This window comes from Hemibagrus wyckioides, linkage group LG22, assembly GCF_019097595.1.
Source record: "Hemibagrus wyckioides isolate EC202008001 linkage group LG22, SWU_Hwy_1.0, whole genome shotgun sequence".
NCBI classification, from domain to species: domain Eukaryota; kingdom Metazoa; phylum Chordata; class Actinopteri; order Siluriformes; family Bagridae; genus Hemibagrus; species Hemibagrus wyckioides.
Window position 1 is genome coordinate 4,688,022 of NC_080731.1, and position 15,337 is coordinate 4,703,358.

At 42.0% G+C, this 15,337-nt stretch overlaps 1 protein-coding gene across 1 annotated transcript; it reads left to right on the plus strand.

Moving 5' to 3' along the window:
- Nucleotides 1-3,890: 3,890 nt before the first annotated feature.
- Nucleotides 3,891-15,171, plus strand: tesca (tescalcin a). The gene is made up of 8 exons (XM_058375543.1): nucleotides 3,891-4,091; nucleotides 8,362-8,431; nucleotides 9,680-9,760; nucleotides 11,146-11,285; nucleotides 11,442-11,503; nucleotides 11,991-12,095; nucleotides 13,044-13,091; nucleotides 13,179-15,171. Exons 1-8 carry the CDS (start codon nucleotides 4,028-4,030, stop codon nucleotides 13,260-13,262), a joined length of 654 nt encoding a protein of 217 aa, XP_058231526.1. The 5' UTR covers nucleotides 3,891-4,027; the 3' UTR covers nucleotides 13,263-15,171.
- Nucleotides 15,172-15,337: the final 166 nt, after the last annotated feature.

Here is a 15,337-nt window from a genome sequence, read left to right on the forward strand (position 1 = left end):
ACTCTTCTGGGAAGGCTTTCCACAAGGTTTAGGAGTGTGTTAATGGGAATTTTTTGGACCATTCCTCTAGAAGTACATTTGTGAGGTCAGGCACTGATGTTGGACGAGAAGGTCTGCCTCACAGTCTCCGCTCTAATTCATCCCAAAGGTGTTCTATCAGGTTGAGGTCAGGACTCTGTGAAGTTCCTCCACACCAAACTCCCTCATCCATGTCTTTATGGACCTTGCTTTGGTCACTGGTGGGCAGTCATGTTGGAACAGGAAGGGGTCATCCCCAAACTGTTCCCACAAAGCATGAAACTGTCCAAAATGTCTTGGTATGAAGCTGAAGCATTAAGAGTTCCTTTCAGTGGAACTAAGAGGCCGAGTCCAACCCCTGAAAAACAACACCTGAATTCAATGATTTGGAGGGGTGTCCCAAAACTTTTGGCAATATAGTAAATATACATAGAAAAGTTCCAAAAAAAAAAAAAAGAGAAAACAACAATGGTTCAAAGTAAATGATGATATCAAACCCATTTCCTCCAATTTCCATGGCTTGTATAGTTAATAAAAAAACAAAGCGCAAATTTATCCATCCTGAAGACTTTACAAATTACTGCTTTTACTATTACAATTACACACAGCTGACACTGGAGTCTCTCCAAAACCAGAAAATAACCATCATTTAATATCAATTAATCGTCTCTTCACATAAATCCTCCACATATAAACATGTATGCCTTTTAGCTCGCACATGTCTGCCTTTGTTTAAGTTAAGAGCATCCACTGTACAAGTCCCTGCTTGAGCCGTTAGAGACACAGCGCTGACACTGGAGTCTTTCCAAAACCTGAAATGAACCATCATTTACCGCCGTGTTAACACGTCTCTTCACGTAAATCCACGAGATGTAAACATTTACACACATTTATGCCTTTGTTTAGGTTGTGTGTCCGCTGTACGAGTCCCAGCGTAAATCTAATCTGTGTCCAGAGATAAGAAATGGAGGATTAATGTCTGCTAACATAAATCCCTTTCTTGTAGAATTATTTTATAACCGTCTCCAGCTTCATTAGATGTTTTATTTACTTAAATTGCATGATATGAGTGTTCACTTTCTCTAAATATTACTTACATTTACAGCAGACACCCTTATCCAGAGCGACTTACATTTAACTAAGCAACTGAGGGTTAAGGGCCTTGCTCAGGGGCCCAACAGTGTGTTGGTGGACCTGGGATTTGAGCTAATCACCTTCTGATCAGCAGTCTAACACCTTAACACACAGTAATATAGCGTTTTTAGGTGTATACAATCCCCAAAGCTGTGACACAAGCGTATTAGTCACTCAGCCTTAATTTCGATCATGATCTATGTTCATTAATCTAACGCTCTTGTGATGATTTATATTTTATATTTTCCTACAATATATATATATTTTTTAAAAGGTGTCCATAAGTGTGGACGCACTGCATGGACTTGTTACCTCTTTCACATGAACTTGATTTCGAAAGTGTGTGTACATTGTCTTATCTCACTTAATCTGTTTATCTATTTTCTGAGTGCAGAAACTAGCGGGGTCAAGTGAAGGCCAGAGTTAGGTATTTTTGATAAGAAATGATTCACGCTGTTTCCGTGAGTCTCGAATTCAAAAGCCTTTTGTTTGTAACCTTCAATTAGCAGAAGAGACCTAAAAGTTTAAAATGGAAAAAAACTACTGTATGTACTGCTACTTCTACTGTAACAAATAAGAAGAAGAAGAAGAAGAAGGAGAAGAAACCATCTTGTTCACAGTTCTCCTATTTTGCACATTGCACTCTACAACATACACTATATTGCCAAAAACTTTTGGGACACGCCTCCAAATCATTGAATTCATGTTAAGCTCGGCCCCTTAGTTCCAGTGAAAGAAACTCTTAATGCTTCAGACATTTTGGACAGTTTCATGCTCTTTGTGGGAACAGTTTGGGGATGACCCCTTCCTGTTCCAACATGACTGCACACCAGTGACCAAAGCAAGGTCCATAAAGGCATGGATGAGGGAGTTTGGTGTGGAGGAACTTCACAGACTCCTGAACTCAACCTGATAGAACACCTTTGGGATGAATTAGAGTGGAGACTGTGAGCCAGACCTCACAAATGTACTTCTAGAAGAATAGTCCAAAAAATTCCCATAAACACACTCCTAAACCTTGTGGAAAGCCTTCCCTGAAGAGTTGAAGCTGTTATAGCTGCAAAGGGCGGGACAACTCCATATTACATACATGTGCATGTAAAGGCAGACGTCCCAAAACTTTTGGCAATATAGTAAATCCTACAGAATGTATACTGGTTGGTGCTATTTTGTCTATTTTATGTATCTGTCCTGTACTGTTTTGTATTGTCTGTTTGCACTAGGTTGCACTTTATGTAGCTAGTACAACTTACTTTCAGTTCTTAGCTCTGTGTTATATTGTTTTGTAGCTCAGTGTTGTTGTGTTGTTTTATGTAGCACCAGGATCCTTGAGAAACGTTGTCTCATTTCACTATGTACTGCGTCTGCTATATATGGTGGAAATGACAATAAACGCTTCTTGACTTGACTTGACAATAGCCCAGAACATTAGCAAAACATGAAGGCGGAAAGAACTGGAGAGTCGGTTTGAAATGTGCCAGACAATTGACAACCAGGCAAAAGTCTGCATTTTCTGAATTTTTTTAATGGTGGGTGGGTGGGTGGGTGGGAAATCTAACATTTTGCCTAGGGCACTAACAGTGCCTGGGCTGGCCCTTATTATTATGATGATGATGATGATGATTATTATTATTATTATTATTATTATTATAATTGCTACTACTCCTACCACTAAAACAACATCACCAATCATCTTCATGTCACATTTTTGGCATCTTCAGTAAAGACTGGTTAGGGAAGGTTCGATCTACACTAGAATGCCAAAAGTTTTGGGACGTCTGCCTTTACATGCACATGAATGTAATATGGAGTTGTCCCGCCCTTTGCAGCTATAACAGCTTCAGCTCTTCTTAAAGCTTCAGCTTCATACCAAGACATTTTGGACAATTCATGCTTTGTGGGAACAATTTAGGGATGACCACTTCCTGTTCCAATATGACTGCACACCAGTGACCAAAGCAAGGTCCATAAAGACATGGATGAGTGAGTTTGGTGTGGAGGAACTGGACTGGCCTGCACAGAGTCTTGACCTCAACTCCACAGAACACCTTTGGGATGAATTAGAGCGGAGACTGCGAGCCAGGCCAAGACTGGGACATCTGCCTTTACATGCACATGAATGTAATATGGAGTTGTCCCGCCCTTTGCAGCTATAACAGCTTCATCTCTTCTGGGAAGGCTTTCCACAAGGTTTAGGAGTGTGTTTATGGGAATTTTTTGGACTATTCCTCTAGAAGCACATTTGTGAGGTCAGGCACTGATGTTGGACGAGAAGGTCTGGCTCAAAGTCTGCACTCTAATTCATCCCAAAGTGTTCTATCAGGTTGAGGTCAGGACTCTGTGAAGTTCCTCCACACCAAACTCACTCATCCATGTCTTTATGGACCTTGCTTTGGTCACTGGTGTGTAGTCATGTTGGAACAGGAAGCGGTCATCCCCAAACTGTTCCCACAAAGTTGGGAGCATGAAAATGTCCAAAATGTCTTGGTATAAAGCTGAGTTCCTTTCACTGGAACTAAGGGGCCGAGCCCAACCCCAGTGATTTGGAGGGGTGCCCCAATACTTTTGGCAATATAGTGTATTTATTATTTAATCACATTTTACAAGAAACTTTTTCAAGTTTAATAGTAAAACACGCTTTGAGGAAAAAATAAAGGAGGAAGTGGAACAAGCTTTAGTCTTGTTTTTGACTTGTTCCTCTTTAATTCTTGTTGGTTTTTATAAGGAATGTTGTTCACTCCTCCTGGGCATGAAGCACGCTGTAGGATGAAGCTGTTACCGTAAAGCAGTGTGTATAAGAGCAGCTGGATTACTGCATGCGGTGTTAGAGCTGGAGCACACCTGTCCTCAGCCCCGCAGCTGCACCGCACTCAACATGGGCTCCACACAGTCTGAACTGCGCCAACACCAGCTCCAGGATCTCTCCGATAAAACCGGCTGTAAGTACACCAGCACTTTCTCTCTCTATCCCTCTCTCACACTTTTCCTGCTCTTCCTTTTCTTTTTCTTTTTGTTTATATTCATCCCGCTTTTATACAAAGCGTCTCGCTTCATGACGCCGACTGATGCGTAAAATAGTTTGATGCGTAAAACTGCGTAAAAGTCTTTAAACATGAGAAATAAGACTCTTTTGATCACAAACTCGTGTTGTTCCTCCTTTATAAAACGCTTCCTCTTATTTAAAGCGCACGTTTATGCAACACCCGAGTCAAAGACTGATTAATTTATTTTCCTGTCAACTTTCTTATATTTATTTTCACACGTTACACAGTATGTCGAGAACTGTGATCATGTGACATTATTACATGTGGCATTAACACCAGCTTCGTTGTACTGTAAGGTCAAAGAAATATACATGACATTGTGGTGTCATAGCACTGCCATAAGTGCTTTATAAAAAGCTCCATTGTCTAGGTGTAAACCTTCCACTCAAAACAACTGAGATTCTTAACATGACTTATTATTATTTGACAGGATTTCAGGTCATAAAGCCAAAAAAAACAAAAACAAAAGAAAGAGATATGACAATAGCACTGAACCTGCCTCGAAAGACTTCTTAAGATTCTTAAGGCTATGATTCTACGACAATATCAAATGATATTAATTCTCAAGGCACACTGATCAGGCATAACATTATGACCACCTGCCTAATATTGTGCTGGTCCCCCTTTTGCTGCCAAAACAGCCTTGACCCGTCCTGCGCTGTGTATTCTGACACCTTTCTATCAGAACCAGCATTAACTTCTTCAGCAATTTGAGCAACAGTAGCTCGTCTGTTGGATCGGATCACACGGGCCAGCCTTCACTCCCCACTTGCATCATTGAGCCGTGGACGTCCATGACCCTGTCGCCAGTTCACCACTGTTCCTTCCTTGGACCACTTTTAATAGATACTGACCACTGCAGACCAGGAAAACCCTAGAAGAGCTGCAGTTTTGGAGATGCTCTGATCCAGTGGTCTAGCCATCACAATTTGTCCCTTCGTCAAACTCGCTCAAATCCTTACACTTGTCCATTTTTCCTGCTTCTAACATCAACTTTGAGGACAAAATGTTCACTTGCTGCCTAATATATCCCACCCACTAACAGGTGACATGATGAGGAGATCATCAGGGTTATTCACTTCACCCCTCAGTAGTCATAATGTTATGCCTGATCGGTGTATAACCATAACACAGATTTCATTAATCCCACTCAATCTGTGACCCTGAAACGAAATCTGTTCCAGAAACGGAAACAAAAATGGTTCGTTTTGTTCAACTCAGATGTTTCTATCTTCAAAGTAAATGATGAACCCAATTCTGCTCTCCGAGATGCTCTGATTGCTTGTTCATCTGAAAAGCAGCTAAAATCTGAAGGTGTTTGTCTTCAACCAGACTCATTTTAAATCAGACTCACAGCCAGAAAATCATTCATTTCTTTACACTGAATGAAAACGTCACATAACTTGTTCACCAGTGTACTGCTTTAACGGGATCAAGGCAATAATTCGCTATTTAACGATGAATGTGAATCCGTTATGATTCCAGTTCTGAAGGCAAAGATTGAATACATACAATGTGATTCAGTTTATTCTCCTCTGTTGATCGGAATTTGTTCGGAATCTCCAATAGGCTACTATAAATTCTCTTTAATCACGATGCCATAGAGAAAGATTATTTACATAATGTTATCATCTTGCTACTTGCCAGACTATTTACACCTCTAACCCGAGGTCAATATCGTCCCGGAGACCGTGAAGCCGAGAGGCAGCACCACCACCACCACCACCACCACCGCCTGCTTTACCACTTCTGACCAATCAGATTCAAGCTTTCAGCAGTTTTTCTAGTGCTACATTAATTAAGAGACCCGGTGGTATATGGTGTAGTACAAAGCAACAGTACAGGTTAATAATTTTCAGCAATAAAAACTTGTATTACAGACAAATCAAACGAGTCAAAACTCATCAGACAAACAGGTTTGCTTAGAAAACACTGGAAAACACTTCAGTCTACCAGACATGCATCATCAGCTTTAAGCTCAGGGGCAGCTTTAAGGCATCACTGCTAATCTGGTCGTGTCTCATTTCGGTCGCTCTAATAACACACCTGGTCTCAAAGCTGTTATTGAACGTGAGCTCACGTGTGATACGGCAGCCTACAGGTTGTGTAGTGTGTAATGTACAAACACCGGCTGTGGTGACGTGTTAACTGCAATGTAAGTACCCGGTATTTCATAAGCACACAGTCTAAAGCAAACACTACTTACCTGAGCAAGAGTTTCCATATACATGTAGCATTTTTTTATCTATAAATGGGGGGGGAAAAACACCAGCAAGAACAAGTACCTGTGTCCTGGATAACAGGAAACAAAGTGCACCTATAAAGTCTGCTAATTTCTGAGAGTTACTGATAATCACTGAATGTTCTACATGATCTAATATTAACTGATGGATTCAAAAATGTGAAAAGGTTTTATAAATTATTTATGAAATTCATTTATTTAAGTAGTCACCAGTGTCAGTCAGAGGTAACTTTACTCCAGTGTTGCTTTGTCAGTATGTACCGATCAGGCATAACATTATGACCACCTGCCTAATATTGTGTTGGTCCCCCTTTTGCTCCATGCCCTGACCCGTCGAGGCATGGACTCCACTAGATCCCTGAAGGTGTGCTGTGGGATCTGGCACTAAGACGTTAGCAGCAGATCCTGTAAGTCCTGTAAGTTGTGAGGTGAGGCCTCCATGGATCAGACTTGTTTGTGCAGCACATCCCACAGATGCTGGATTGGATTATGATCTCGGGAATTTGGAGGCCAAGTCAACACCTCAGACTGGTTGTTGTGCTCAACAAACCATTCCTGAACCATTTTTGCTTTGTGGCACGGTACATTATCCTTCTGAAAGAGGCCACAGCCATCAGGGAATACCGTTTCCATGAAAGGGTGTACATGGTCTGTAACAATGCTTAGGTAGGTGGTACATATCAAAGTAACATCCACATGGATGGCAGGACCCGAGGTTTCCCAGCAGAACATCGCCTAAAGCAGGACACTGCCTCCACCGGCTCGCCTTCTTCCCATAGTGCATCCTGGTGCCATGTGTTCCCCAGGTAAGAGGCGCACACGCACCCAGCCATCCACGTGATATAAAAGAACATGATTCATCAGACCCGGCCACCTTCATTCATTGCTCCATGGTCCAGTTCAGATGCTCACGTGCTCATTTGGTGGTGCATGGACACCCTGACTGGTCTGCGTCTATGCAGCCCCATACGCAACAAACTGTGATGCGCTGTGTATTCTGACAAATTTCTATTAGAACCAGCATGTAAAAATGTTCACTTGCTGCCTAATATATCCCACCCACTAACAGGTGCCATGATGAGGAGATCATCAGTGTTACTCACGTCACCTCTCACTGGTCATAATGTTATGCCTGATCAGTGTATATATATATATATATATATATATATATATATATATATATATATATATATATATATATATATATATATATATATATATGAATATTTGAATCAGATTGCAAAGTTTAGGGTATATATATAATATATAACAAGTCCTCTTTTGAAATCTGCCATCAATTATAATTCATTCAGGTTGATGAAAACAGGCTTGTGTAAACAAACCTACTGAGGCAAATCCAGCTTTTAGGGACAGGAGAAGATAAGCACACTGAACTGTAGGAAACAGGAAACATAGGGAAACTAAGAAACAAGAAAATCAATAGAAACTAGGGATCACTTGCAGACTAGGGCAATGATACATATGGAAGATGGCAACTAGAGAGAGCACCTGGACTCTAGAAACTAGGGATCACTTTTTTGCATAATTCTGTGTAAACCCCAAAGTCTCTCGTGTGTAAATCCAGCGGTTTCTGAAAACCAAGGTGTCTGTGTCTGGCACCAACAAGCAAAATGGCACCTTTTCCCAACATTCTAAAGCTCATGTTGTGTATCTGCATGATATTATACACTGCACATGTGCTGCCACATGACTGATTGGATATCTATCTACACGAATAAGCTGGAGCACGTGTATGTGACCACAGAGCATGTGTGTACAGTAAATGTAAATACATAGATATATAGGAGTAACAAAACTACTGCGTTTCAGGTTAGTTATGCGGTTTATATATCATATGCTGGGGTCCAGACATACAAGCGAACATTCATTACACTTAAATGTCTGGTTTTCTTGTCCACCCAGTTTCTCCGGAGCAGATCGGAAACCTGCACAAGCGATTTAAGAACCTGACCAACAACGGGGACACCTTAAGGTACTTAAATAAATCATAAACCATAAATCATACACTCTTTGATGTCAGTGTGAGGTAAATGTAAGGAAGGCATGAGGTACATTAGAGGAAGTTGTGAGGTACAAGAGAGGTAGGCATAAGATACAGTAGATGAGAAATTGTGAGGTAATGACAGGTAGTTGTGAGGTAGGTGTGGGGTACAAGAGGTAGGTGTGGGGTAGAGCAGAGGTGGAGGAGAGGATGTTGTGAGGTACATGAGACTTAAGTGTGAGGTAGTTGTGAGGTAGATGAGAGGTAAGGTAGGTATGAGGTAGAGGAGAGGTAGGCATAAGGTATATGAGGGGTAGGTGTGAGGTAGAGTAGAGGTAGGCATGAGGTAGAGGAGAGGTAGATGAGAGGTAGGCAAAAGATAGATGATAGGTAGGTGTGAGGTAGAACAGAGGTAGAGAGGTAGGTATGAGGTAGAACAGAGGTAGATTAGAGGTAGGCAAAAGGTAGATGATAGGTAGGTGTGAGGTAGAACAGAGGTAGAGAGGTAGGTATGAGGTAGAGCAGAGGTAGATTAGAGGTAGGCAAAAGGTAGATGATAGGTAGGTGTGAGGTAGAACAGAGGTAGAGAGGTAGGTATGAGGTAGAGCAGAGGTAGATTAGAGGTAGGCAAAAGGTAGATGATAGGTAGGTGTGAGGTAGAGGAGAGGTAGGCATAAGGTAGATGAAAAGGTAGATGAGGGGTAGGTGTGAGGTCAAGTAGAGGTAGAGAGGTAGGCATGAGGTAGAGGAGAGGTAGGCATAAGGTAGATGAAAAGGTAGATAAGGGGTAGGTGTGAGGTTGAGTAGAGGTAGAGAGGTAGGCATGAGGTAGAGGAGAGGTAGGCATAAGGTAGATGAAAAGGTAGATAAGGGGTAGGTGTGAGGTTGAGTAGAGGTAGAAAGGTAGGCATGAGGTAGAGGAGAGGTAGGCAAAAGGTAGATGATAGGTAGGTGTGAGGTAGAACGGAGGTAGAGAGGTAGGTATAAGGTGGAGGAGAGGTAGGCATAAGGTAGATGAAAAGGTAGATGAGGGTAGATAGATGAGAGGTAGGTGTGAGGTAGATTCTTTCTCTTTCCTTGCTCATGTCATGTAAACATTCAGCTGTGGCTTTCATCAGACAGCGTTCTGTTATAAAAATGACCCAACCCTGGCCACAGGTGCTGGTGCTGGTGCTGGAAATAAATTCCATCTGCCAGAAACTAAGTTGTCTTGAATTGTTCTCTTTTTCTGAATTTTAGCCGAGATGACCTGGAGAACATCAGCGATTTGACCTTCAACCCCATTAGGAGCCAAATCATCGATGCCTTCTTCGACAAAAGGTAAAGAGATTTATTTATAATCATCACAAGACTAAATTGAGTCTAAAGACACTGAAAAGGAGGGAAAGCCTTCAAACTAAATAAACTAGGGAACAGCTAGAAATAAGGAAACAGCTGGAATTGAGCGAACTGCTGGTAACTAAACACACTTAAACAAGGGAACAGCTTGAAATAGAAGGAACAGCTGGAAACAAGAGACACTGGAAATGAGGGAACAGCTGGAACCTGAAGACACTGGAAATGAGGGAACAGCTTGGAATAGAAAGAACAGCTGGAAACAAAAGACACTGGAAATGAGGGAACAGCCGGAAATAGAAGGAACAGCTGGAAACAAAAGACACTGGAAATGAGGGAACAGCTGGAACCTAAAGACACTGGAAATAAGGGAACATCTGGAAACAAAAGACACTGGAAATGAGGGAACAGTTTGGAATAGAAGGAACAGCTGGAAACAAAAGACACTGGAAATAAGGGAACATCTGGAAACAAAAGACAGTGGAAATGAGGGAACAGTTTGGAATAGAAGGAACAGCTGGAACCTAAAGACACTGGAAATGAGGGAACAACTTGGAATAGAAGGAACAGCTGGAACCTAAAGACACTGGAAATGAGGGAACAGTTTGGAACAGAAGGAACAGCTGGAAACAAAAGACACTGGAAATGAGGGAACAGTTTGGAACAGAAGGAACAGCTGGAAACAAAAGACACTGGAAATGAGGGAACAGTTTGGAACAGAAGGAACAGCTAGAAACAAAAGACACTGGAAATGAGGGAACAGTTTGGAACAGAAGGAACAGCTGGAAACAAAAGACACTGGAAATGAGGGAACAGTTTGGAACAGAAGGAACAGCTGGAAACAAAAGACACTGGAAATGAGGGAACAGTTTGGAACAGAAGGAACAGCTGGAAACAAAAGACACTGGAAATGAGGGAACAGTTTGGAACAGAAGGAACAGCTGGAAACAAAAGACACTGGAAATGAGGGAACAGTTTGGAACAGAAGGAACAGCTGGAAACAAAAGACACTGGAAATGAGGGAACAGTTTGGAACAGAAGGAACAGCTGGAAACAAAAGACACTGGAAATGAGGGAACAGTTTGGAACAGAAGGAACAGCTGGAAACAAAAGACACTGGAAATGAGGGAACAGTTTGGAATAGAAGGAACAGCTGGAAACAAAAGACACTGGAAACAGGAGGAACTCCTAGGAAGTAAGGACACTGAAATCTAGGAAACAGCTGGAAATTAGTGATCATATAAAAACTGAGAAAGGCAATAGTTACTCTCATATGGGTTTGGCATCCATAAAACACACACACACACAAACACACACATTTTAAACATCACTAGTAATGCTGATGTAAAACTGCCCTGATGTTGGTGCAGGAATTTCAGGCAGGACGAGGTGGGCACTGCGGAGGAGATCAACTTTGAGGAGTTCCTGACCGTCATGTCACACTTCAGGCCACTGAAACAGAACCTGACCCAGGAGGACAAAGAGAAGATAAGAAGAGAGAAACTGCGCTGTGAGCACACACACACACACACACACACACACACACACACATACACTGTCCAGTTTCATTGTCCATCTTCCATGTACTGTAAATCTCTGATGATGGAGATTGACTCTTATTTATTTTGGGGACTATGTAAAATTCTTCTCCTTTCTTGTTTCTCAGTTCTCTTCAACATGCACGATAAAGACAATGACGGCTTCATCACTCTGGACGAATACAGACAGGTAAGAAGAAGTCTGAATTCTGCTCTAGTTCCTCTTCCTCTTCCAAAACTGAATGCTGAATTTAACAACAGTTACTGTTCATCTTTAACCGTTAATGATTCCTTTATGCTAATAAATCAGACATTTGGTTTCTGCTTCATCCTCATGTCTCAAGCTAACATGTCTGCCTAGCGCCGCTGACCCTGGACAGATGACATGCAACAGAATATTCACACACCGAGTCGTCGTTAAACTTTATTTTCATTCTTGACAATTCTTTAAGTATGATTCGATGAAGAAGAACGAGAAGATTTGCTAAGAAAATGTGCTAAGAGTTTTGCTAATTTGCCAAGAAAAACAAGATCTGTGTAAACTCCCCAGTGAATGTTGAGCGTGTCTTTAGCCCTGTAGCTGGTCTCGGGTTTGAGGAGCTGGCTGCAGTTGAATGGTTGAGGTGACTGCAGGAGTGAGAAGTTGTTGCTGAAGTTTTTGTGCTGATGTTCTGCAGCTTGTAGAAGATCTGCTCTCCAAAGCTGCTATAGAAGGAGAAACAACCAAGTCCATCGCTGACGCTGCAATGCTCGAGGTGGCGAGTGTCACCATGGGTCAGATGGTAAAGTATCTCTCTCTCTCTCTCTTCCTCAGAATCTCAGTATTCCTCAGTCTCTCTATACCTCTCTCTCTTCCTCAGTATTCCTTAATCTGTCTCTCTCTTTCTCTCTCTCTATCTTCCTCAGTATTCCTCAATCTGTCTCTCTCTCTCTCTCTTCCTCAGTATTCCTCAAACTCTCTCTCTCTCTCTCCCTCAGTATTCCTCAATCTCTCTCTCTCTCTCTCTCTCTCTCTCAGTATTCCTCAATCTGTCTCCCTCCCAGACTCTTTCAGATCTCTCAGATTTTCTCTCTCTCTGTCAGTATTTCTCAATCTGTCTGTCTCTGTCTCTCTCTTTTCCTCACTATTCCTATTCCTCAGTCTATCTTACCCTCTATGTCTATGTATCTGTGTTTATCTTTCACTCTCTCTTCCTCTTTCTTGCTCTGTCCCCCTCTGTTTCACTTTCTGTCTCTGTCTCTCACTCTTTCTCTCATGCTTTCTATTTCTTTCTCCCACCAGCGCCTATCTCAAGTTCTCTGTCCCTCTCTCTTTCTCTTTCTCTCTTTCTATCTCACTTGTACACCTCTCTTTCATTTTCTGTTTCCCACTCTTTCTCCCACACTCTCTGCTTCTTTCTGCCACCAACTCCATCTCTCTTTCTCTCTGTGTCCCTCTCTCTTTCGCTCACTCTTTCTTTGTCCCTCACTTCTTCTCTCTCTCATTTTGCCCTCCCCTCTCTCTCTACCTTTTTCTCTCTCTCCCCCCCTGTTTTTCTCCCACCACATATTGGGGGAAAAAAGTCATCACTTACAGAATAAAACACTTGGAAATGTGCAGTTATAAGTAATGTAATGTGAGAGTCTGATTGTGAAGAGAGACTAGGGCTTGATTTAAAGTCTGGTGATTAGTCTGTTCTGTGTGCTGTAATGTTTAAGCATGATTCCCGTGATATCTGTAACCCCTCTAGGCTCCTGATGAGGTTTACGAGGGAATCACGTTCGAACATTTCCTTAAGGTATGTAAAGAACTTCTGCTCGTCTCTTATTTCTGTAAACATTCTAATCCTCGCTGTGCAACCGCACGTGACTTTCCAACCTTTTAGATTTTAAAAGGCGTGGAGATCGAATCCAAGATGCACATCCGCTTTTGGAACATGGACACGACGACGCTGAGCTGCAGAAAGTAAAACGTTTCCCCTCGTCCTCGTCGCTGCCAGACGTCCACATCACACCCTGACCTTTCTTACTTCCTCTCCAAACTTTCCAGTGCTGCTGCTGCACGGGCGACACCTGAACGGGTTGGACGAGATGGGCGGCATTTCTCTAAACATACCTTTCATCTGACGTGTGAGACATGCATGCGGGTGTTGAGTGAAACGCTCAGCTGAAACGGGAGACCGTTCGGGGGATAATTTATTAATCCCTTTGGCCTTAGCTATTTTGGGTGCCTTTGAGTAGAGGTTAAATGCTGCACCCACTTAAAAAATTTTTTTATTAGCAACACACACACACACACACCAAAATGGCAGCATTTCAATTCTATTCATTTGTATAGCACTTTTAACAATGCACACTGTCTCAAAGCAGCTTTTCAGAAGTATAGACACGTAGAAAAATGATAAAGTTACTATTTATCCCTAATGATCAAGCCTGAGGTGACGCTGGTGAGGAAAAACTCCCTTTGAGGAACCAGTCTCAGAAAGGAACCTCATCCTCATTTGGTTACACCAGAGAGTAAATAATGTCCTTTCTTCAAACATGCAATTGTGCAACCAAGAGCTCCTGAGGAACTGATAGGTCACTATATTGCCAAATGTTTTGGGACACCCCTCCAAATCATTGTGTTCAGGGGTTGGACTCGGTCCTTTAGTTCCAGTGAAAGGAACTCTTAATGCTTCAGCTTCATACCGAGACATTTTGGACAATTTCATGCTCCCAACTTTGTGGGAACAGTTTGGGGATGACCCCTTCCTGTTCCAACATGGTCCATAAACATGGACCCCTTCCTGTTCCTGTTCCAACAAGGTCCATAAAGACATGTATGAGTGAGTTTGGTATGGAGGAACTTCACAGAGTCCTGACCTCAACCTGATAGAACACCTTTGGGATGAATTAGAGCGGAGACTGTGAGCGAGGCGTTCTCGTCCAACATCAGTGCCTGACCTCACAAATGGCTTCTAGAGGAATGGTCAAAAATTCCCATAAACACACTCCTAAACCTTGTGGAAAGCCTTCCCAGAAGAGTTGAAGCTGTTATAGCTGCAAAAGGCGGGACAACTCCATATTACATTCATGTGTATGTAAAGGCAGGTGTCCCAAAACTTTTGGCAATGTAGTGTAGCACTAATTCCTTGACTGGTGTTGAGTGTTTTCTTCTTTAGTTTAGCGATAAAAGGTTAATGTACAGTAGATAACAGGTAATGGAAGTCAATGTCACTTTAAATATCTTCTATACATATCTGACTCAAACCACATCCAGTTATTCAAGTGGCTTCAAAAAAAAAAAACAACAGCTCCTGTTGAAACAATGAACTTCCCGGTGTTCCCGGTCTGCAGTGGTCAGTATCTATCAAAAGTGGTCCAAGGAAGGAACAGTGGTGAACCGGCGACAGGATCATGGGCGGCCAAGGGTCATTGATGTACGTGGGGAGAGAAGGCTGACCCGTGTGATCCGATCTAACAGACGAGCTACTGTTGATCAAACTGCTGATGAAGTTAATGCTGGTTCTGATAGAAAGGGGTCAGAATACACAGTCAGGGCTGTTTTGGCAGAAGACCAACACAATATTAGGCAGGTGGTCATAATGTTATGCCTGGTCAGAGTATTAGCACGCAGTGTAATGCTTTGTGAAAGAATTGAATGAGATTTTTCCTCAGGAACTCTTTTGTAAATCCAGCGATCCCATACAGCGTCACAAGTCCGAGTTTCGTCCCTGAGAACCTTAGGAACCTCCTCCTGAACCTTCAACACAATCGTGTAAAATCTTCCCTACCAGCGTAAACATTGTTCCTCGCTTCAGTTCTGTTTTTATTTCCTTTTTTTGTTCCTTATGTGTGAAGTGACTGTATGCACTGGAAATAAATGAAATAATAAAAACTCCTGAATACTTATTTGTGCTCGCTGTAAATGACTTCTGTGTACAGGATAAAAGCCTTAAGGATGTACGGTTATTAAAAAACAGAACAAATCAAACAAAAGGTCATGTGATAGAACCTGATGCAAAACTTTTAGCACTCTGAAGTATTTGTTTTTTCTGCAGAA